At 37.6% G+C, this 24152-nt stretch overlaps 1 protein-coding gene across 2 annotated transcripts; it reads left to right on the forward strand.

Moving 5' to 3' along the window:
• The first annotated feature begins 1263 nt into the window (after positions 1-1263).
• PDXDC1 (pyridoxal dependent decarboxylase domain containing 1) lies at positions 1264-23682 on the forward strand. Of its 2 annotated transcripts, none has more exons than XM_026054025.1 (23): positions 1264-1309; positions 7520-7593; positions 7927-7989; positions 8726-8809; positions 9369-9530; positions 10552-10741; positions 11188-11256; positions 11651-11729; positions 12345-12429; positions 12766-12814; positions 12920-13021; positions 13238-13363; positions 14213-14263; positions 14950-15013; positions 16088-16176; positions 16903-17008; positions 18072-18243; positions 18869-18987; positions 19535-19656; positions 19973-20065; positions 20165-20261; positions 21020-21124; positions 21997-23682. In XM_026054025.1, the coding sequence occupies exons 1-23, from the start codon at positions 1289-1291 to the stop codon at positions 22257-22259; spliced, it is 2385 nt and encodes a 794-aa protein (XP_025909810.1). In that variant the 5' UTR covers positions 1264-1288; the 3' UTR covers positions 22260-23682. The 2 variants fall into 2 exon arrangements, with proteins under 2 accessions (XP_025909810.1, XP_025909812.1); XM_026054027.1 differs by having other exon boundaries at positions 9384-9530.
• Positions 23683-24152: the final 470 nt, after the last annotated feature.

Genomic DNA, 24152 nt, shown 5'->3' on the forward strand with positions numbered 1-24152 from the left:
GCCGCCGACATGGCCCGCGCGGCCCGGCCCGCCCGCCTGGCCCGCCCCGCTCCCCGCCCAGGCACCGCGGCGCTCAGGGAGCACCCAGAGCCGCCCGGCCGCCGCGCCGCCCTGTAAGGACTTGCTGCCACCTGCTATTCACTGCTATAAGTTAATRCTTGTTGTTATTTATACTTTTATTAATAGTTTTAATAATACATGAACACAAATTAATGTAACTCTAGTGCTAAGGAGAGTAGAAATGCATGAGAATGTGGAAATGCATGAAAAAAAGTATCCCCATCGCATCCTACAGATCAGATTCCTACTCCTTTTTATGCCCAGGAGCAGCACTWACATCCCTACCTGTGATTGCTTCTTGTGGGCTTAAAATTCCCACAGCCCAATTGCATTACCRGCTTCTGAAAGTCTCCGTATGCCTCACCAGCTTGTCCCACATACCTCACTGAAAACTGAAAGCTATTTTTGCAGCATTTGTAAAATAAGGTGTTTGGGTTTGGAATTAGCACAGTGGCGCCGAGCCCGCCGTGCTGCTGCAGACAGGTTTTGTAGGTGTTCGACATCCTTGAAAATGAACCCATGAGGTCTTAGCCTTGTTCCCCATTCATGAACAGGAATAACGGCATTCTTGCCTTCACACTTTAAACTAGCAGCTCTTCGAGCAGGACCTTTGTTGTGTTTTATACAGATCGCGCCATAACGAGGCCCTGCTGCCCTAAGTGCTTTTGAGCAGGTAGCAGCGATGCCATCGGCGGCCCTTGCCGCAGGAACCACCTCGGCGAGCAGCGCGGCGCACGCGTGTGAGCGCCACCAGGGTGGCGAGGCCGCCTGCCGGGCCYTGCCACGGCGCCTCCCCGGTGCTGAACGACAGAGCCGGGCAGGACCGGCCGCTCTGCCGCTGCCTCCTCCCGCGCCACGCCGAGGCGCAGCGCTACGGCCCGCTGCGCATGCGCCACTACCTGTCACCTCCCTCCCAGCCTCCCTCCAGGCCTGTTCCATGAGATGGCGCGGGGGGCGCGGGCGGCTGCCCGCTGAGGGCGCCACGCGGAGCAGCCCCCTCCGTGGCCCACGGCGTCCCGCCGCCCCCCCGCGCTCCGCCCGCCTTGGTCCGTCCCCCGCTCCGGCGGCGGCGGCGGCGCGGGCGCCGTTCCCTAGGTGAGGCGCGTTGCGCTGCGCCGCGTTGGGCGCCTCCTCCCCGGCGCTCGTCAGCGCTGCCAGCGTGGAGCCGGCCGCGGGCGAGGCGGAAGTGGCCGGCGGGGAGCGGCGCGCGGCGGGGGCGCCGCCGGCGATGGACGCCTCGCTGGAGAAGGTGCGCGGGGCAACGGCGCGGCCGGGGAGGGGGCCCGGGCTCGATCCCCGCCACTGGGAGCCGCGGGAAGCTGAGGAGGCCGTGAGGGAGCTGCGAGGAAAACGCTGCAGGGAGAAGGGTTGTTTGTTTGTGCGTTTTATTTTTTTTCTAAAAAAATTTAAAAAAAAAGGAAGCTGTAGCAAGACGGTAGAGGAAATACCGCTTGACATTATTTCCCYTGCTTCCCTTGCTTTTATAGTGAGCTTTTCTTCATCTGTGTGCTTTCTCCGGTGTGATGCACTGTGCAAAGCAAATATTGATTCTGTAATGCCCTAAGTCACGGGCAGGACTTGTCCCTGTGAGTCAGTGAGGCTCCGGTAGAGTAATCCAGGAGCTGTCACACATCTGCTGGCTTTTACAGCACCTGCTGTGCTTCGCAGGGCCTGTTCTGTGAGTGAGGCCAGAATGGCTGCTTTGTATGGCTTATGTGGGTTTGTACACCTTCCGGGTAGAGTGCGTTTGCTGTGGCTTTATTCTGTGTGCTTAAGAGAAGTTAATGCATCTGCTTTGCTTCCCTTGCTGTATACAGTGGGATTAGTTTTTGAATTCTTTGCCATAAGGACTACAAGGTCTTATGGGATCGGCTCTGGTGAAATGAGCAGTGAACTTGGAAAGTGTCTTTTCTGATGTGATTAATGACTAGGCAACAGAATGAGTTGATATAGCATGAAAATCCCCATGAAAAATATGTTCAAGAGTCCCCCCTTTTTGTTTATTTATGCATATGATTTATCATGGGACGTCTGAAAAGTACATTTAATTTGTACAGAAATTTGACAAATTGTAATGCTTTTTTCTTATTAAAGAAGGCACTTTGATAGAATCATTTGTTTAGCTGTAATATATGGTAATATCAAACTACCTCAGTCATTTGCTATGTGCAGATTTTAAAAAGTGTGTGTGTATATATATGTGTGTGTATTTACTAAATGAAAAGCTTCTTGGGAGTTGAAAATGCTATGTGATAAGATTGCGAGTGAAATTTGTAGAATCTGGTACACAGGTGTGCACATCACCACTCATTGTTTAGTTTTGTTGATTTTGTTTTACTAGACGAATATTTTTGGTTTGGTCTATGAATATGTGCAGCATAAGATTAAAACTGTAATGAGCTTTAAATGAGATGCAGAAATCCTTTTTGTGTAAACTTAAACTTGAAATACTTCTGGAAGCCTGTGTTAATTTCGGAACGAGTTTGGCCAGTGAATCTGTGATTTTATTTTTGTTGTTGTTGTTGTTTGTCCCCTATTTGTATTTTGACATGTGACAAACCTTCTGAGGGATTTAAACATTCTACATTTCAGACTAATAACTTTGATACTGGAAAAACATGGTAAATTCTTTCTGTGTCTCCACAACACTGTTTTACCTTAACATGAAAAAGTTTCTATTTCTTACTCAGCCTCTATCTTTTGTTTCTTGTAACTGCGTTAATTATCCTAACATCCTGGTTACTTTATGGAAAGCTTGTCACAGCAGAAGTGTCTGCCAGTTCTGCTGCATGACAGGGAAGTGATAAGGAAAGCAAAATACCTTATGGTAATAGGATGTATTTTAGACTAATAAACATGAAGCTGCTGCTTTTTGTTCTTGTAATCTATAGCTTTCTTAGCCTCCTGAACAAAGATAGTATTCTTCATCTTATTCAGAGTAAACTGATCATTGTTTGAGACTATTTACTGTTGAGAGAGGTTTTTGGTTTTGGTGGCAAAACTTTCTTCTTAGCAAATATAATAGTGAAAAAAAAAAAGACATACTTTTCAAGAAATATTCAATGAACTACACTGACGAATCTGCAGACACAGTAGTTTACTTTTGCAGACTGATAATGGACTGTTAAAAACTCTCTGAGGTGCAGGCTACTAAGAATGCGGAATTGAGATTAAAAAGCATTGGGATATGAAATAATATTYTCCTTTCTAAGTTTATAATTAACCTTTCATCTCATCACAACTAGAGATGGCCACACATCCTTCCTGTTACCAAGTAACTCAATGGTCAGCCTTTAGATGAGAAACAGTTTACAGTTCAAAGTATAAAGTGCTTTAAAAATAATAAAATTCAGAAGTAAGCGTCATTAAGACTTGCTGCAAGTGAATGTGATTGAGCTGGATTAGTACATTTTTGAAGGCAATTTGCCTAAAAAAAATAATGCAAGCTAGTGAACCTCACGTTTTTTGAAAGACTGAAGGGGAATAAGGTAGCAGGATGCTGAATAGAAGAAGCAGTGGTTGATGCCTCCTTGTCTCTTGAAATGACACTGTGTGTCTTGCAACTCAACTAGTCAAAGGACCAAAAACCTAACTGTGATCAGAGTYGATTCCTTTGATTCCAGGAGAAGGAATGAGTGCAGAAACTAAGGCTGATGTAAGCAATTTTCAGTTTCTGAGATAATTTCRCAAATAATGTCATAGTTCTTATAGTTATTTCACAGTTTGCAGTTTTAAGTCTCTTTCTTAGCAAAGGATAAATATTAAAAAACATATATCTGGCTTTCATATTAATGTTCAGAAGCATGAACTTTTAAGTGACTTGATGAACAGCTAATCTTCTGTCTCAGTAGTTTATTTCTGGACACATGAGAACAGAACCTAAAAGAAAGCAAACAAGAGCTTCTTTATTCTTCAATTTCTCAAGAACTGTAGGTCTACATGATCCTGTGAATAATGTCAGAAACTTGCATAGGAAAAGCAAAAATGAGCTTAGTAATATTTAATTAAATTGAATGCAAATGGTAAAGGAGAACTTAGAGCTGTGTCAATTCTGCTGTGCTGGACAGAATACGTAGGAGAGGCCACAGCTTTTCTATAAGTGGGTTGGTGGAAAGAATTGCTTAGTGCTTGGTGGAAAGGATCACAGAGATGGTGTGTGTGAAGGATGTGGGTTCTGCAGAAGGCCACTAAAACAGGAGTCAGGCAGGGCCGGGGATGGAGCCTGCGCTCGAAGGGAAGGGAACTCGGGCAGGGTGCTAGTGCATCCTGCTTTAAAATTGTGTTCGCTCTGATTCTGTGAAGCTTTTATTTTTCTTTCCAAAAGGATGTGGAAACTATTCACATGGGGAATAAAGGAAACTGTCAAATAAGATTGAAAGAAAAGCAGAACACTTGAGAGATGCCTAAGAAAGAACATCAAGATGCTCTGTGAGGTCTAAATCAGCAAATGCTAAAAGCTTTGGAAGAGCAAAGACTAATGCTTTGGATGAGCATTTACACCCTCACAGTTATTGCACTACTTGGGCAAATTTATTTTCCCAGGACAAGGGTTATACCTTACTCTGCATCCTTATGAAAAATCCAGTACAGGCATCATGCCACTTGGGCCTAATGCTGTTGTCACTGCCCAGAGAAACCTGTTGACCTGTGATTTAGGAGGTAGGGTTCAAAACTTGTATGGCAGTCTTCTCAGTTGGGTTCTTGAACTGCTTTTTTGGAACTGTTTTTTACTGTGCAGCTTATGCACACTTGAGTTCGTAGTTTGTTTACAAATAAAACCATAGGAACGCACTGCATTTATTATGATATGTTATTGAATGTGTATTCAGAAACTTTTCCTAATGAACTGGCTCCTTGAAACTGCCTGTTTTTTTAGCTGTTTAAAATAAGCAGAGAGCTCATTTGCTTTCCACCTCCACAGCCTTGCTAATGTGAGCAGGGGARGAAAAGTATATATCAAATTCAGTTTGCAGCAGTAATAGGGATTTTTTGGCTTCCTGTGATACAAGGGAGAAAGTAAGTTGCTGTGTGTGAAATTAGCATTTTGGGAAAAAAAAAGGGATTTATTTTCCCATTAAACCCATATCCAAATTGAAAGACTTGCTGAATTTCATAGCACTCTATGAAGCTTAGAATAACATTTTGTGGCAGAAAAAATAACTTTTAAACTGTATGCTACGCCCTTAATCTATCTGCTTATTGGCAAAAAGGATTCGTGTATGGTAGGTGCAGAAAGTGAGATGGGGTAAATTGGAAGGGAATCACATACTAGTTAAAATATCTGATGTGATTTTCTGTTAATAACAAATACAGCAGCCCAGATTTTTTGGTAATATCTCTACATCTTACAGCATCACTTGCAGCAGATGTTTGAATCTGTAGCATTTAATGCTGAAAAGGATTTAAGCAAATAACTGGCTTTTAGTCATTTGTTTTGTTTTGTGTTATTTTATTACCATCTCACCATAGAGGCTGCCTTAATCAATAAATAATGTGTATGCCATTACTCCCTTCAAAAACCCATTTTGCTTTTGGGAGACTTTAAGTATGATTTAAACTTCTCTTTGGTATGCTGCAACCCAASAGAAACCACTGCAAATACATGGAAATATTAGCAATGATCATAGTTTGTTGTTACTGTCTGAATGAATACTTGCACTTCCTTTGTTCTTTCCTCAAATGCTTTTTACTGGACACTTACAAAGCAGCAAAATGTAGAGCTACCAGTTTGGTCGCTATCAGTATGACCGTGCCTGGCTCCTGATTCTTCTAGCCACCCACTACTTGCTATAAAATGAGATAAATCTCTAAATATTTTAGTAAAAAATAGTCTTTGAACATATGGTGACGCTCAACTGATTTTTTTTTTTTTTTTCTTAATCAGCCCTCCCGATGAAGTAGTGTAAAATCCTCATGTAAATGAATCCCACTCCCTTCTACAGTTAATTTTACTTTTATGCCTACTTGTGCATGAGCAAACATACCTGTGTGCGTAGCTGGCGCGCCTGTGGTGCCAGTGCCGGGAAGCACATCCAGACTTTGGGCTGCTGTCATCAGCCGTGCATCCCTGCACTATCGCTGGCGTAGGTTTAAATTCTCTTGAGCTAATTTAGGATTTTGTTTTTAAAATCATACAAACCTCCAACCTTAGCAACAACCTAAAGGGTTAAATACTAGATGCTGAGTTTGGGGACCAGGCTGTTTGGTTGAAAGTTCTTATAATAACTTCTTTTGTTTTTGTTTTGTGTGTGTGTGTGGTTTTTTTTTCCCAGAAAACTATTTTTTGCCTTGAACAAACTACTTACTAGTCCTTGAGTTTGTCAGATGGTTCATAGGAGCTACGTTCAATGTTCTTTAAAGTTCTTTCGCATCCCAAAAGGCTCCAACAATTGTGTATTATTCACCCAGTTTCAGTGGTGAATCCTGCATTTTTAACCTGTTCTGTGTAGCTAGAGGGCTGTAACTGTTGGAAAACAAGTTGTTAGTCATTCTTAAGCCAGCTGCAGGTTACTTGTTTCCCTTTTAGTCTTGTTAAAGGACATTTGGCAAATTTAGAGTACAGATTGGTTTAAAGGTATTTGAAATAAAGTTTATAAGACCATTTAGATGAGTTGAGGTGGTTTCCCATCTGCTTTGACAATTGCTGTCAAAGTTCGACAGGTAAAATCTGAATGACACCGTTGTATTCCTGCTTGTATTCTCTATTATAAAACTGTTGTTCTACATATACTAGAGCACCCTTACAACATTTGCTTTCCCTAGTTAAGAAATGCTGCCTTTTTAACCTCTGATAGAAATTAATACTTGAATATGTATGAATGCCTTAAGACACAAACTTTCCATTTTTGCAATGAATTTTCTTTGAATTTACATCAAAATGCACCATGTTCTTAATGTTTTGCATCACAAACAGCTCCATTTCTAGAAGGTAATATGCAAGAATGATGTTGTGCTTATCTGATGATCTGGCTTTGTTTCCCTGTGTCTCTGTATCTTTTTCCAGTTACTATATGGCATAGAGGCTAGACGTTTTTTTTTTTTTTTCTTTTTCCTTAAATGAGAATCTGTTTATTGCAAAAGAACTGAATGTGTGAGGGACCAGTCTGGCCTCAAAGCAATGATCTGCACCTGAGAAGATGGTAGTGTGTAGCTGTAGAGAAATGAGTTCTCCAGTGAAGTGACAGGATTACTTTTAAATGAGCTTTTTCCACTGAAAGACTTGTATTTTGGGTATCATCGTGTTTTCCCTACTCTGTTTTCATTTTTGTGTAGTGTGAGTTCAGGACATACAACATGATACTGTTTAAAAAGAGTGTACACTGAATAATTAAAAAGCATCTACATCATGCATTATGTTTTATCAAGAATGTGGGCAGCCCAGTAAGGTAGATGATTTATCAGTCTTTCTGAAAAGTCTCTCTCTGTTTTTTTTTTTTTCTCCTTCCCTCTGTTCTGAAAGATGGTGGACCCAACTCTAGCAGAGATGGGAAAGAACCTGAATGAAGCAATGAAGATGCTAGAAGACAATCAAAGGTATGTACAAAGAATAAAAACCACAAATGCAATAACTCTGTGCTGAAACGCAATAACTGTGGTGTGTAATTCACTAAGTTGRATATTTTCTCTTAAAGAGTTAAAAAGAGTTAAAAATCTTAGGAACTTTGTATTTCAGTCTGAGCTAAATTTTTTGTTGATCTTATTTGATTTATTCATCAAAGTGTTTTAAGTGAAGTTATAAGTTATGAAACATTTAGGTATGTTTTYCTATGAAGCAAAGTCAAGCACGTGTAGCAATATTTGATGTTAGATGATACAAACTAGTATATATCACTAGTATACTAGTTTGCTTTTGTTTCTTTTATTTAGAAAAGAAGAAGAAAATGAAAAAAGATACACACGGAAGGATATTCCAGGACCACTTCAGGGCAGGTAGGCAATGATAATTTTAGATAATGCTCTTTTTTAAGAGCCTGTAAGTTGCATGTAAAATGTTTGCTTTCCAAGCAACTTCTGTATTAATGCAAACATGAACATTTGCCAGACGTGAATGGCCTTTTATGACTATTTCCATATTTATGCAGAGGGGAAAAAAAGATTACTTGTCATTGGTGATTGTAATTTTGAACTGCTAGAAACTAAGGAAGCAGTGGTGTGATTGAGCAGATACAGATTAAGTTGTGCTACATAATAAAGATTCATAAAGCATCCAGATAAGAAATTCATAACTGATGCTTCTTTCTGGGTAAAGTGAAAACTKAATAAATAAATAAATCCAATTTAGTACAGCAATCTGAAAAATTACATGGCACTTTTTTTGCATAATACTACAGATTGCCATATTTAAAAGCTAAGATTTAAATTTGTCACAGGCTCTGTTCTACAAATGATTTCTGCATAAGTCCAAGCTAGCACTTRGGAAAACTTTGCAGTCTATATGACATTCTTGTGTGCACAAATGGAAAAAAAAAGTGTGAGAGGGAGTTGGGACGCTAAATTGGCTTATTCTAAGAATTAAAAATCAATTTCAACTTAATGTGTATTAGTTCTTGGACTCCTATAAATTTTAGCTTTCTTGCCGTGCAGTGTTCTAAGTAACCTTGTCAGTAGATGCTTGTACTGACCTCTTGCCTTGATTTGGTTTGGTTTCCTTGCCTTGGGCTGCCAGTGGCCAGGATATGGTGAGCATACTTCAGTTAGTTCAGAACCTCATGCATGGAGAGGAGGAGGAGGAGTCTTCACAGTCCTACAGGTAAAGCCACTTTGAATTGTTTTATCTAGAAAGTACTTTTTTGTTATAAATTGTGATTATTTTAAAATGTATAAGTTTAAGCAGTAGATAATTTTAAGCATTTTAAAGTGCTTAAACTTATAGTTTAGAGATTCAAAAAGGGGAAAAAAAGGAAATAAAAGCTTTATAGTAATGGAGTAATAGTCTCCTGAGCTTTGTCTGCAGGAGGAAAAGAAGGTATGTGTTAATGCAAATTGAAGTCCAGTGGAGATCAGGTGCTTAGCTYTCATTTATACAGGCTGGTGAAATGAAGCCTTCAGCTCCCATTATGGTTTCTCTTGAATAGCTAAAAAGAAGCTGAAGGGTTATCCTAAGTAGCTTGACCAAATCAAGTGCAAGTGCCATTTGAGTATGTTAATACCCAATGGCAGTGCGGTCACTGTGGTGAAATGTACTTCATTCTGATAAATATTTCAAGTTTCTTATCAGCAAGTTCTCCCAATCTACAGTAAAAACAGGCTAGCCTGAAATTCCTGTAATATTCATGACTTGTGTTTAGTTGGCAGTTACTGTGATACAGTGTTCTGGCTTGCAGACTGCAAAATGTTGGAGAACAGGGTCACATGGCTCTACTGGGACATAGTTTGGCTGCTTATATATCAGTTCTGGACAGGGAACGGCTGAGAAAACTGACCACAAGGATCCTTTCAGATACCACTCTCTGGCTTTGTAGGCTCTTCAGGTGGGTCATTATGAATGACTTATATATGGTTGAGTAATGATAGCTGTTCAAAAAGACTTATACCTGAAATCAGGATATCCAGAAAAGAAGCTATTGTCCGTAAATGTACAAGTATTCTTTGAAAGGTCTGAAATACAAAAAAAGTAAAAGTCTCTTATTGAAAGGCAGGAATTTGTTAGTAATATGCTTATTGTGAAAGTAATTTTATAAGAAATATATTGTGGAATCAAGGGTCAAAGTGCAGTTGCAGGCAGAGAGTTGAAAATGTGTTTCTTGAGATATACTCTGTATACTCTGTATACTCTATTCTATACTCTGTTGCTGGGTTTTGTGATACTTCATATTTTTAAAAGACATTATCAGTTAGCTTTTCATTGGCTCTTCTAGGATCTTGTTCTGTTTTTCAGGTACAGTAGATAACACTATTGAAATTTTTAGTAGAATGAAATATCTTGCAAATGCCTGTTTTATCAATGCTTATTTCATCATTCAATGTGGGTATCTTAAATTGTCCCACAGGAGAAAAAGATTGGAAATCTTCTGGATAGGTGGCTGTGTGTTGGAGGGGGAAGTGCCTTCTCTTTTCAGTTGTACCTTCATTCTTCTTTGGTTACCTTGCGCCTGTTTCTGCTGATTTGAGTTTGATGTTTAGAGGACTTTGAAAAAAAAATAATTAAAAAAAAGGATAAACCATCCTAAAGAAGTGTGCTTAATAAATCATTTTGAAGGCAGAAAATAAAATCAGTAAATGTATTGCTGAGAAAAAGACATGATTTAGTTATGCAACTCAGGTGCTCGAAACTTCTAGACAAGCRCTTTGTAGCATTCTGAATGAAATTTATTAAATTTTTAAACTGACTCAAATAGAAGCAGTATCAGTAATTATTCTGGATAAATAAAAGATTTCTTTGTTATTTTTCTGTCTTCCCCCATTGTGAGCTCCTTAAATGGTTAGTGATATTTTAAAAACGAAACTGGATATTGTTTTTGTTTTTCGATATTTACTCATGTTTTCTTGCAGGTATGAAAATGGGTCAGCTTATTATCATGAAGATGATCGTGAAGGTCTCTTAAAAATTTGTCGACTTGTTATTCACACACGCTATGAAGATTATACAGTAGAAGGATTTAATGTGCTATACACTAAGCAGCCTGTCATATACATTAGTTCTGCAGCTAGAATGGGCTTGGGCCAAGCTCTCTGCAATCAGGTAAAGTGAATTAGCTGGGATTTTAGCTGCAAGTAGAACCTGTGTGGCTTCATTTTGCCTGTTGGAAATTTACGTTTAAAAAAAAAAAAGGCTTTCCTGGAAAAGAGTGGTATTTTATCCTAGCAGCAGTTAATTGTTTGGGTCTGGTGACAGTTTTCATTTATAGCCATATGTCTTCCTCGAATGTCATCTATTAGAATTACCATGATGATTTTGAAAATTTACTTCTTAATCTTCAACATAGAAACAATAGCAATGCAAACAACAGCCATACAATTGGGGGGGTAGAAGTCTGAGGTTAATTAAGCCAGGTTTCTAAATGCCATATTTTCTGTTTTCTGAGTCTTGTTTTTAACGTGTATTCCTGTGAATGTTTGAATTGAGCATCCTAAAGCATAACTTCATTGTTCAAATTCTATCTTTTTTTTTTTTTTTTTTTTTTGCAGCTAGGGCTACCGCTTTCATGCATGTGCCGGGTGCCTTGTAACACTATGTTTGGATCTCAGCATCAAATGGTAAGTTGACTTGGCTTCCTACAGACCTCTCAAACTTTGTGAAACGTCAAGTGAATGCCAAGAAAACATTGTTAGGAAAGAATTGTTGATGCCAGGAGCTAAAATCTTGGTCTTGCAGAAAGCTTGTTTAGAATGTGTAGGGGAAGAGATACATCTACAAAATACATGATATATTTGTTGTTTTTTCACAAGTATTTTATCTGACCTTTGGCTTATTTTACCTTTGAGAAAAAGAAAGTACAAGTCATAAACAGAAAGATATTAAGGATTTAATCAGGGCATTGGCCTAAAAAAATGAATTCTATTCTCTGCTACTCAACACACCACTTTTACAGAAATAATCAATTTTGAGACATGCATTTATAAATATATATTCTCTTCTTATTGATAACAGGATGTTGCTTTATTGGACAGATTGATAAAAGATGATGCAGAATCTGGAAAAATGCCTTTGTTGCTTGTGGCCAATGCAGGCAAGTACTGTGAATAAACAATAGCAAAAAGTCACTCTAATGAATACATAAGTGCAAAATAAATATGTATTTTCATAAACAATTTAATGGTTTCRTGTCAAGGAATGTTTTGGTGACCACACAGTAATTAGTTATTCAGGGAATACTAATTTAACCTACTCAAGATTGAATTGCAGTGTTACAGTTCTGTTTGTCATTTGACATATTCATACCGACTAAAATGTGGTTTTTTTTTTTTTTTTTTAAGAAGGAGGAGGCTGTTTTTGTTTCGCTTTTCTTTATTTAAGTACAAAAAGCCATACTTTTAATGTTTTTAAAACCTCAATTCTTAACTGAGGCTACTGAATTTTTGGATATTTGGATGCCCAAGATATTTAATTTTCTAGGTATTTTTAGTATATATTGACAAAACATTCTTGGATTTTATCTAGAGTTCTGATTGCTTATATCTCACCAATGAGCAAAATGCAGTGATATTGCAAGATACTTTTTTAAAAAAATCCCTCTTACTATCCTGTGCAACACTTTTTCAGCAGGATGCAAGATGCTCTTCTCCTGTAAGTCTTAGTTTGTATTCCTACCTGTCATGACTCCCTTTTTACCTTTTCCACAAAGGGACTCCGGGAGCAGGACACACAGATAAACTTGGGCGCCTGAAGGAACTYTGTGAACAGTACAACATGTGGCTCCATGTAGAAGGGTATGTAACTTGAGATTTTAACTATAGTAATTAAAAAATCAGTCTCACGGGTAACTCACAATTTTGTAGCTAACATTATTGAAGAGAGGTAGTAAATTTTTCTCCATACAAGATTGTTTTACGTACACAGGATTAACTAACTGAAGTGGTATTTCAGCATAGGTTAGTAATACTACTCGGGTAGTAATTTTATCTGTCCTGCTTTGTGGTGTTTCATTGCATGGTGTTTTATTTGCATGCTGTATATTTTTGGTGCTGAGATATGTGTAGGACTTGGAGGGATGGAGTCCCTAGAGGTTGAACAGATTAATTTTTATTTATTTATTTATTTTTTAGTGTGAATTTGGCAACTTTGGCTTTGGGTTACGTCTCTTCTTCTGTACTGGTATGTTTTACTATATCTAGAAACCTTATAGAATGCTCTATATTTTAAGGTCACAATCTAATCAAGATCTAAATGGTTTCTATTCTGTTTTGTAATGAATTTAAGGCGGCTACAAAATGCGACAGCATGACCCTTACCCTGGGCTCCTGGCTGGGACTCCCAGCTGTACCTGCTGTGACACTCTACAGRCATGAGGATCCTTCCTTGGTATGTTTAACTTCTGCTGTTCTTAAGATCTTGAGACTGCAGGAGCAACCSTGGTCTAGTGTTTTGTTATTCACAAGCATCTAAATAATTATTTGCAAAAGAGTCTCTGTTTAAATTGTGAAGCCTTCAGTAATTGGTAAATATCTGAGTGAATGGATGATAACAGTAAAAAGCTAATGGTAATGATTCTTTTTGTCATTTGTTTTCCTTTTCTAGTCCTTAGCAGCTGGGCTGACGTCAAGTCAGCCTGTTGAGAAGCTACGTGCCCTGCCGTTGTGGCTCTCCTTGCAGTACTTGGGCCAYGATGGGATTGTGGAGAGGATAAAGCACGCCTCACAACTAGTAATGTTTTTTTCCTGTCACTTCTCTCGTTTTTTTCTGTTTTGGCTGAAAGCTGTTCAGAGAGACAGTTTCTTATGTTCTTACTCTGCTAGRCATTGCACTGATAAGGAGTGGGGACTATAAACAGCTGACAAAAGATTTCAAAACAGTTCGCTAAATACAGTGACAGATGCACTATTTTCAATGTTGAATCCTTATTCATTAAAAGCTGAATGTAATATGTTAGTTAAAAATGAGGAAAAAAAAAAACCCACTAGTTACAGCCAGTGCATTTTTCCTCTTAAATATACAGCCCTTCAAAATGAGGAGAAYGGCAAAGAGGTTGTTTTTTGGGAAATAAAACAGTTTCTTCAGTGACTAGTGAAAAAGCTATTGGCATGAAAGACCTCAAAGTGTGACAAAGYGTCATTAGTCATTTAAGACTTCAGGCATCTAAGAATGATCTCTGCTTTTATAATAGGCTATTAATAGTCTTAGGCTACTTTATAATAATGTCTTTTCTAATGAAAATAATTTAGAAAGCTATTATAACTGGTTGCTATGGTAGCTTTGGAAAAAAATCAATTGGTTCTGCTATACACAGTGCTTCGCTTAGCTGATAAAGTTTCAGAAGTATTATCCCAATGCACGGAGATTTTATTTTGACAAAAAGCACTTTGTATCCTGTGTTTTACTAAAAATTTTAAATGATTCTCTGTTATAAGAATTGGGTGAATCAACTGACATTTCATAGGTAACTGGTAACATTAAAATGGTAGTGGTAACTAATGTTTATGAAAGTAATTTTCAATTTCTAAAATGATGTTTTTTGTCTCTGTTTTCCCCTCACCCTCTGCTGTGMTCTTTTAGAGCCAAAGGTTGCTGGAAAACTTGAAAAACCTGGATTTCATTAAAACTTCGGTACAGTTTGCATTTAATACCTTGATTGTACAGCTGAGTCTTGGCTATTAARTGATAACAACATTGAGGAATATTTTGAGGAATATTATCTAAAACGTAGCCATTGTTGTTAAGATGCTTGATAGCTTCTTAATTAACTTATTTCAAGCATTCAGTGGGATTATGCATCTCTTGGCCTCTACTTTGTACTCATTCCTCTGCTGCATGCTCTTTTACTCAATCAATTTGACAGAAAAGAAAATCCAGGGGTTGATTTATTTTAAAACACTGGTTTGTTCAGTAATATGGTTATTAAACTAATTTTCATAAATCTTTCTAATATTTTCTGACTGCATCTTTCCCTGTTGTGTAGATGATACCAGGAAATCCATGGAATCCATATCAAAATACTTAATCCCAGCTGAGGTTTTTAAACAGAAGTAATGTCACAGACATTACATCTAATGGATTCATTTCTAGTTCATTTTTTCCCTTGGAGGTCTGAATTACTGTAGCACTTCTCCCTTTTACCTAGCTAAAAAAAAAGGTGTAATTTGCAGGATTGGGAAACTTTTAATACTGACATAATGTGACCATTTTTATTGCTGTCTAAACAAAATGATATGCTTTACTCAGCAATCTAAAAGAGTATATTCACTGTTAAATCTTTGTATAAGTGTTTTCACAGCCATTTTTTTTTTTTAAAGGTTGAAGATGAACTGAGTTCTCCTGTGGTTGTATTCAGGTTCTTCCAGGAATATGCAAATAGAGGTATGTAATTTATTAAAGAGAAAAAAATTTCTGCCTTCTTTTGAAACTGTTAATTTGATTTGGTAGATGTTATGCAGTACACATTTCTTGAGTAATATGCCTTTTAAAAAGGTTATAAATACAGGTCGTGATCTAGTGTGATAGAATTCATATGTATGATAACTTCTGTTTTTAGATAAGCTGCATTTTTTTTATTTTCTTAGCCAATCATTTTCTGCCTCTTTGAGTGGAGAGATTTGCATACGGCTTTGATCTCAGGAGAGGCTGATGGAAGGCTGTGATGTGCAGCAAGCTCTGTTTAAGGGCACTGATGAGGGAAGATTTTTGCATTAGTTTTGCTTAGGCTTTCTGTTTCTTTTGATATGTTAGTGGCTAGGGGAAAGAGCTGTGTTTTATTGTTTACTGTAGCAATAGCTTTAAAAAGTAAGAGCAGYGGACCTCTAGGAAAACTTCTAAGTTTCATGAGTTGATTGCCTTCTGTGGGCATGTGGAAGGGATGCTTTATTTTTAGCCTAATCAGTGATTGACTTAGAATCTTAGAATTATTGTGGTTCAGTGAAATAACTTGAGGTACATTGAAGTACATTGATGAATTTGCTAACAAAAGACTTCAAAGAACTTTACTAGAGAAAAACCACACACCTAAATTAAAAGCATGTGAAGTGTTTAACCATTATATTAATATATAATCCTAAGTTATTTTTGTTTGTTTAAAAAACAGAAAGCAATAATTAAAGCTTAATATGGCTCAACATGTCATCAAATATTACAGTTTGTTATTACAGGATGTTTATTTTGTGGAAAAAAAAATCTGTGGAGGTATTAGAACCTCAAAATTTTAAGAAGTATTTGGTTTGGTTTTTTTTTAAACAAATATATCAATTAATACACATCGTATTTGCCATGTTCATCTTGTCTTTAAAGAAAAATCGCAGTTTATTTTTCTTGAGGTCCAATAGGCAGCTTAGATGTGTTACATTATCTAACAGATTTGTCTTTTATCTAACTTTTAGGTTGCCTTTTGTTTACTTAAATAAAAATCCACATCTCTGATTCTTATATCTTTGGATCCAGATCAAACCCCACATGCTGCACCGACCTCAGCAATTCAGCACCCTATAATAAGCAACGAGAGACACGTCTGCGACACCTTCAATCAGTGGGTAAGAATTCTCTCTCTAGGAAAGAAGAAATGAGAGAGCTAAATATTTCTAGGGGGTCATCAGTAATTACAAAACTTTAGTCAGTAAGTTAACTTGGTAGTTATTTTTAATGTGATATTCTTTGCAAAAACTAGTGCKTGTTTTGGATTAAAAAAAAATTATTTGTTGTGCAGCACAGTTAGCTTCATATTCCTGGTTATTTTACAAGTTAAAAAATAATTATTACAAAAYCTTAAACTTTTGATACTGAAAATTTGGGAGTGGAAGAATTTTGTGGGTGTATTTGGAAAGTTTAAGTCTCTTAAATCAAGTTGGTATCTCGTTGACAGTGTCTGTGCATGCATGAAGAGACTTTCTTTCCAGATTAAAACAGAATGAATTTCAGAAACATGCATCTTCAGACAAATGAGAGCAGAACTGTTCTGGTTTCAGTGCTCTGTAGTTGTGGTGTACTTCATGTGATATAGTGTCAAAAGAACTTCTGACTTGTGATGCTCATAGCTTAGTTAAAATTGTGAAAACTTCAATTAAATGTCCAAATTTGTTTTGTCACCAGCAAGCTAATGTACTCTTGCTGCAATAAATAATCCTAGAATTTTGAGAAATTCAGATAAAACTGTGTGGCATGTGGTTCATTTGATTTGTGGGAACAACAACCTAACCTGAAGCAGTGACTGCAGGAGGTTTCTGCTCTTTGCGTTTCTGTAACTGAACCGATCCCTCCAGCTAGGAGAGCAGCTGGCGCAGCTGGTTCCTGCCAGTGGGGTCGATGTGGTGGAACTGGAAGATGAGGGCACCTGTGTGCGTTTCAGCCCATTAATGACTTCTGCAGGTAACGTTCACTTAATTCAGCCACTTGTGAAGATACAATTTCTTATAAAAGTGCATAGCAATCTACTGACTGTAAAAGTAGATAGAAAGTCTTCACTATGTTCTCCCATAGTGAGGATTTTGCATGTCTTGAATTTAAATGGTTTTAAATAAACCTCTCAGATTCAGCATTCTGCCATGCTTTGGCAGCAGTTGCAGCTCAGCTGTTCTGCCTGACATTGCCTCACTGCATCTGCAGAGACAGACTTTAATTATTTTTAAATTCATTAGGAAAAGTGAGGGGAGAAGCGCTCTTTTTTGACAGTAATAAAAAAGAATATCAGGGATGAGTCACCCTCATTGTTCCTCCTCTCATGCTTAACAGTAAGAGAAGGTACTTAACCTTTCTTACATAGATGTTTGTACGCTGGAATGGAGCTAGTGTTCAAATATAATTACATAGAGTTATTTATGAAAGYTTCAGGGTTTTTTTTGTAACTACTGATGTAGTGGAAAAAATCTGTTTTCTGAAAAGTGTCTTAAACCAGCTGTTGAATCTAGCCCCACACACCTACTTTGTGTAGTTTGAGCTCAGCTGTGATGTCTCCTTTTAGCTACCCTGACTCTTGGGTAGGGGAACAGTTTAAGTTATCAAAATACCCTGATGCTGGTGTGAGGGCATTCTGGTGTATGGAGAAAATTAAATTTTAGAGTAATATTGTTTGGGGATGTTGACAGTTCGTGAACAGAATAGGAACTATTTCTTTTTCTGTWTGGCTATGGGATGAGAGATTTTTCTGACACTAACTATTGACAAAATAAATTAGGGTATAGTCAGTGTTCGTTTATAATATAAAAATTCTTCTTTTTACTAGCTTATTTTTCAGAAGTTTTTAACTATTTTGATGTATCAGTGGATAGCTTACTGAAGAAAAGACTTGTGTAGCTTAAGATAATTCACTACTACTTGTAAATGATATTAGGATTAACTTGTGAAGAGGTTTCTTAATAAATAAACACGTGAAAATATAAGTAATCTATATGTCCATTAGGGTTTATCACCTACTAATGCATCAGCTCTTCAGTTTTAGGAACTGAGATACAGGATGTTGATCAGTTAGTAGACTGCTTAAAAATGAAGATACCGGTACTGACAAGTACACTGCAACTGAGAGAAGAATTTGAGCAAGAAGTGAAGAGAACAGTAGGCCTGGTCTATATTGAAGATCTCAGTTGGCCAGGATTGGGTGTCGTAAGGTAAAGAGCATGAACCAAAAGGAATGTGTGATCTCTTGAGCAGTGATTTTGATGTATTGTTTGCTGGTTAGCATCTCTCTCTGCACCCAAATGAGGCTTTAGAGTGTTATTAAAGAAGAAAAACAGTATTTTTAAATAGAGTAAGCAATGTGCAAAACTGAAGAGCTGCTTTTGCAATATTGGGGCAACAATTCTAGTACTGGAAGCATCCTGTGGATCTCTTAAATGATACTGTAAAGTGCATGAGGATCCTACATTATATAACCAAGTGTTGCATGCATTTCTCTTAACACAATTTATTCATTTGCCAAGGTCAAGTCTTTATTCTGATCATTTTATATAGTCTGTTGGAACAGCTGCTCTCTTCTCAAAACAGTTGGTGTGTAATCAATATATTACATTAAAAAAAAATCCATTGTAATCAGTCAGATTTGTAGCAGGAATCCCACTTACCCAAAATCTCTGCTTACAAAGGCTAATAACCTTCTTAATTGAAACCATCTTTGCTCTCAGTTTTTGGTTTCATAGAACAGGTTTGTTTGTAGAAGTACCCTTGGTGCGCACATCTGTTTAAATGGTTTTGTRTGTTCTGTAAAGTGAAATTACTGTCTTCTGGCTTTTGAAGATACAGCTATCACAGTGATGGGAAGAATGATGACAAACAAGAAAAGGAATTAGAAAAAATTAACACAGAACTGCTGAAAAAACTAAATGACCTGGAGTCGGATCTGTCTTTCTCTTTGGGTAACTACACTATTTAATAAAMTTGCATTTAAGCTAAGAGTCATCTTACTAGCTCTGTCACCTTACAACAGGTTACTTGTACTTTTTAAAAACGATGTATCATCCAAATAACGGTAATTGGTAAATAATGCCACCATATAGCTCTAAAAAAATAGAAATCTTGCTTTCTCATAGCTCTTATTCTTTCTATTCAGCTTTCAAAAGTTGTTCAAGTACCCTAGAATTGTGAAACCAAYTGATTCGTAGATACAGAAAAGGTATCAGGGATTTTTAATACATTTTTGTTGTGTTCTGTAGCTCTTTGTATAAAATATCAACTCATTGATTAGATGTAGATATTTTTCTTTTTTTCTCTGAAGACCTACAGGACTCTGCTTTTATGTTTGGCRTAATTTTGCTGCTGATGCACTTAATTCCTGAAGTGCGTGATGGAGGGCAGAAGGGTTTCTGCACATAAGCGCATGTGCAAACACATGTACCTATGTGCACATGGTACCTATTGTGAAAATGCAATTTTATGTGTCACAAACTTCTCTTTTTTTCACAGGCCCAGAATTTGGAGGGGAAAAGAATTGTGTTTATATTGGCATGGTAACTGAGGATTTGGATGTGTCTGAGTTAGTTGAAACTATTGCAGCAACTGGCAGAGAAATTGAAGAAAATTCACGAGTATGTATTAATAGATCATTGTATTTCAGTACTTCTTTCATATATAAAACTGTACCTGATAAAGCTAAAAATTCTTCAGCTTTAGTGAATCTGAGGCATGTTTATGTGCTTACTTAACCTTAGAGGAATTCGGTTTACAGGGTCATTTCAAAGTAAAATACGTGCCTTCTATGTTAAAAACTGTCTTCTGTCCTCTGAGCATACTTTTAAAAACTTATTTTAGAAAATTGGCTAATGTATTTAATTCTTCAAAACCWGAACTGAAAAGAGAGTTTCAAGTCCAAATCATCTATGTATCATTTGTGTTATTTGTTAGCTACTGGAAAACATGACTGAAGTTGTTAGAAAAGGGATACAGGAAGCACAACTTCAGCTGCAGAAAGCGAACGAAGAACGACTTTTAGAAGAGGTAGGGGTCTAAACATTTGTTATTTTAGTAACTTACAGTTAACTTGTGCCAACATAGGGGGCTTGTTCACCAGACAGTGTTCCCTTGTATACTTTGCAGGGACTTTTGCGACAAATTCCCGTAGTAAGCTCGGTGTTGAACTGGTTTTCTCCATTTCAAGCCTCACCAAAGGGAAGAACATTTAATTTAACAGCAGGTAGGACTAAGTATATCTGCAGCCATCTTATGCTGTCATTCTAAATGTTTCCAATTTTATACTGAAATTGCAGCAGATTTGCTTGTGCTGATCTGTGCATGAGTGACATAATCCACCCTCAGGGTGTACAAGAACAGCCTCTTCACCACTTCTCTGGCATCCAATGAGAAAATCTTTGAACCTCTCTGGCCTAGTTAACATTTTGTTCTTGCATATGGAATCACATTCCAAAAGCTCTGTTAGACATTATCATTTATTAAGAAAGGAATCATCATATGACTTTTAGATATAYAGTTTGCAAAGTGTATACTCTTTGAGATTTGTGCTACATTCATAAATATAAAAGCCGGCAGGATGACAAGTGTTCCAGTCTTAAAATATTCCCTCTGTATACGTGTGTTTGCTCGAGAGAGCTTGCGAAGTGTCAGTCACATGTTTTGCGGTGCTACTTAAATGTGATTTCTCTGCCTGAAATCCTGAATTCRGCTATCACCTAACTAGTGTCCTATTGATAAAGTACCCGTTTGCCTGCTGAAATGATGTGTGGTAGAGTCTTCAGAATTCAGAAAAATGTCTGTCCAATATAAGGCAGTAGCCTCTCTGTGTTCACTAACAACCTTTCTCCCTCGCTTTGTTTTGTGTTTGGCATCTTCCTCCCCTTTGGGTTTTGGTTCATTGACTGCTGTGTACCTTTTAAATACTSATCAAAAGCTGGTATTATATTCACTTTACCACTTCTGCACTGGTTTTCCCCATAGGCTCTCTAGAATCCACAGAATCCACATACGTATCCAAAGCGCAAGGAACAGGCACCACTCCGCCRCCCACGCCGACCTCCAGCCTCGCCAAGCAGCGCCTTCCTGGTGAGCTGCTGCGCCCCGCCATCGCTTTCAGAATTGCCAGAACCTTCTGGCCCAAACCCAAGTTGTGTGACACAAGCAGAGCACTGTGTCCTCCATGTTGCATAGTATTTGGAACTGAAATCCACCTTAAAAACTTAATTTAAATTTGGCGTGGAACAACGGCCCAATCTGTTTCCCCAAGGATTCTTTATGGATTATGGGAAGTTGTTACTCTYTGAGTTAGCAGTTGCCTTTGAAGTGTAGAATCTTACTCAGGAATAATGTATGAGACTGAATGTTATAATGTGAATCATGAATATTAAAATGCAGGATTATTGACTTAGAAATTAGCAGGTAAACAGATAATGAATATGCATGTATTTGAGCAACTGCATTTCTGTTGCTAGCTAGTATTTTGTAGGCCAAGTCATTCGARGGGTGGAAAGCTATTAAATATACAGCATTTTATTTTTAGTGATATTAGTAATTACTATAAGCCTGAGAGAAACTATATTGTTTTAACTAACTATTTACTTCTTCCTGGCTGTCTGTCTGGGATAGTAAGTTTTCTACTAGAAATTTTTCCAGGAAYAGCCATCTTGCTGTGACTTTTTAAATGTAAAATAACTTGTGCATGCAAAAAATATATTTTTAATCCGAAATTTAACCTTTGTTTACACAGGATAAAGTAGCAGAGACTACTGACTTGCATAGATAACTGTAATTGTGGACAAGTATTTACATTATAAGGTGCAAGTTAGCACTCAAATACAACCTGTTTCTTTGCAGTTGTTAATTTTGGCTGCATTCTTCAAATGTAACTTGTCTGCATTTTGCACTTACCATCTAGCACTGTTCTTCAACTGTATTCCTAAACTGTATTCTTTTTACAGGTCAAAAAATTTTTAAAAGATCTTTAAGAAGCTCTGATGCATTTAGTGAGACCAGCTCAATCAGCCACTGTGATGACCTGGAGAAGATGGAGCAGAGACCTCCTGTTCTCTCTCCTGGCCACGACCAAGCGCGGCTGGAGCTGGGAATGAAGGAGCAGCAGCAGGCGGCCACGCTGGTGACAGCTGCAGAAAGGGACACTGTCCCAAGTGACAAATCACCAAGCGCCTGCGCGCAGGCAGAGGAACAAGGCAGTCAAAGATAAAACCCACACTCCGGCTTTGAGACTTTGTAAGGAAATCACGTACCCTGGTAGGCAGGGTGTTAATTAATGATGCATTTAAAATGTGAACAGTGCCACACACTAGTACAGTAACAACTACTGTAACTTATTAACTGAGATTTTGCACAGATAAAAAATTTATCCTCCAAATGGGGCAGAGATTTGTCTTRCTATACACTTGTTACAGTTGCTTTATCCTGTATATGTTGTATCACCAAAGTCATAGTAAGATTCATTAACTGCGTGTAGACATTTGTCAAGGAATGGCGGTTTAAAACTCCTATGTGATTCTAAGCATGTTGGTAGTTTCTAACAAGTTGATCAGCCATACACAAGATTAAGCCTGCAACTGCACCCAACAATCATAAAATGATCTTATTTTATGTGAATATATTAAAAAAAAAAAAAAGTCAGTTATTCACCTTTTTAGATTTAAAAAATGAGTTTGGCCTCTCTTGCAAAACTACTTAATCCTACTAGCTCTATTTTGCCTCTTTTGCATCCTTACAAAGCATATTGCCAAACAGTTGTGGTGCAGTGAGTAGCAAGGATAGATATTGTGTATGAATCAGTCACTGAACAGTTACTTTTCCATCAGCCATTTCTGTTCCCTTCTGTTGTATGAATTGACCCATTCAGCTATCGGCCTAGATAGAGCGGGGACCAAATTACTGAGGTGTAAACTTGTAGAAAGCACTAGTGGCCCTGCATGCCTAGATGGCTTTTTGCTGCCACCCCTGAAAGGAATCATCAGTACATCATTATTTTTCCTTTGCACGCCCTTTATCTTACCGGACACGTTTATATAGTGTAACTGGAGGTTTTTTCTGTTGTGTATTTTTAAAGATACTTGTTAGTAAAGCTTGGAAAACTGATACATTTGTGATGGTTCAACACTTATTTTTGAACAATAGTAACTTACCTATGGTAGGACTTGTACAAAGAGATTACAGGTTAGTTACACTACAGCACGAGTTCATATCATCTCTAGGATTGTTTAATGCACAATTTAATCTTTGACTAAATCAAAAACTAAAGTGTAGAAGTCTTTGTTCATCAGTAAATTATTTTCATCTTAGTCACTTTGCTGCAAGTATTCAGAGCTTGCARTAGTTTCTTCTGATAAAGAAATCTTTGAAAAAGCTTGCTTTCTCCAAGGCATCTGATTTTGGGAAAAATCCTGAGTCCCACCCCCTACAGAACTGAAAACAAATACAATAACCTGCTTTGATTTTTTTTTTTAACCTCCCCCAAATATGTAAATCAACACCCCAATAGCTGTAGTAGTAGCAGGATTTACTTGGATAATCTAAAAGATTTTTTGTTTAATTGTCCTGTCACCTAACTTGATTCTCAGCTTCTAGACTCCACGGGGCTGGGAAGGTTTAAACCAGCCTGATTTTGCTGTTGGGGTAATTTATGTTAATCAGAGTGCAATTTTTCTAAGTGCGAAAACAATGAAGTTGACTAGTCTTCCTTATCACTTTCCTTTGGTGCAATGAAGTATATTAATAAAGTAATCTGTTGGGGATAAATTTATCACCATAAAGATTAATTTTTAATGTTTTTATATTTGGAATTGTTAAACCAGTAGTTTTGTTGGAATGAGCTTCATTCTTTAGATACTACCTAAATGTTTCAATAAAGATTCTTCAAATTATTACTCTTGAATTAAATTACTCTAGAAGTTTCACTAAATAGTAAGTTTAGGCAACTTTTTTTTTGTGTAGGCGGCTTTTTTCTRAAAGGAAAAAAAAATCACCATGATGACTTTAATCTTTTCGGTTTCTCAGCCCTGCTCCATCTCTTGATCTATGCTAAGCGAATGATTTTAGAGCAACAGAAACAACACAGCTGCTCCATCAAGGGCCTGTT

Source organism: Nothoprocta perdicaria, unplaced genomic scaffold, assembly GCF_003342845.1.
Source record: "Nothoprocta perdicaria isolate Ctin4 unplaced genomic scaffold, notPer1 scaffold_12, whole genome shotgun sequence".
Taxonomy (NCBI): Eukaryota; Metazoa; Chordata; class Aves; order Tinamiformes; family Tinamidae; genus Nothoprocta; species Nothoprocta perdicaria.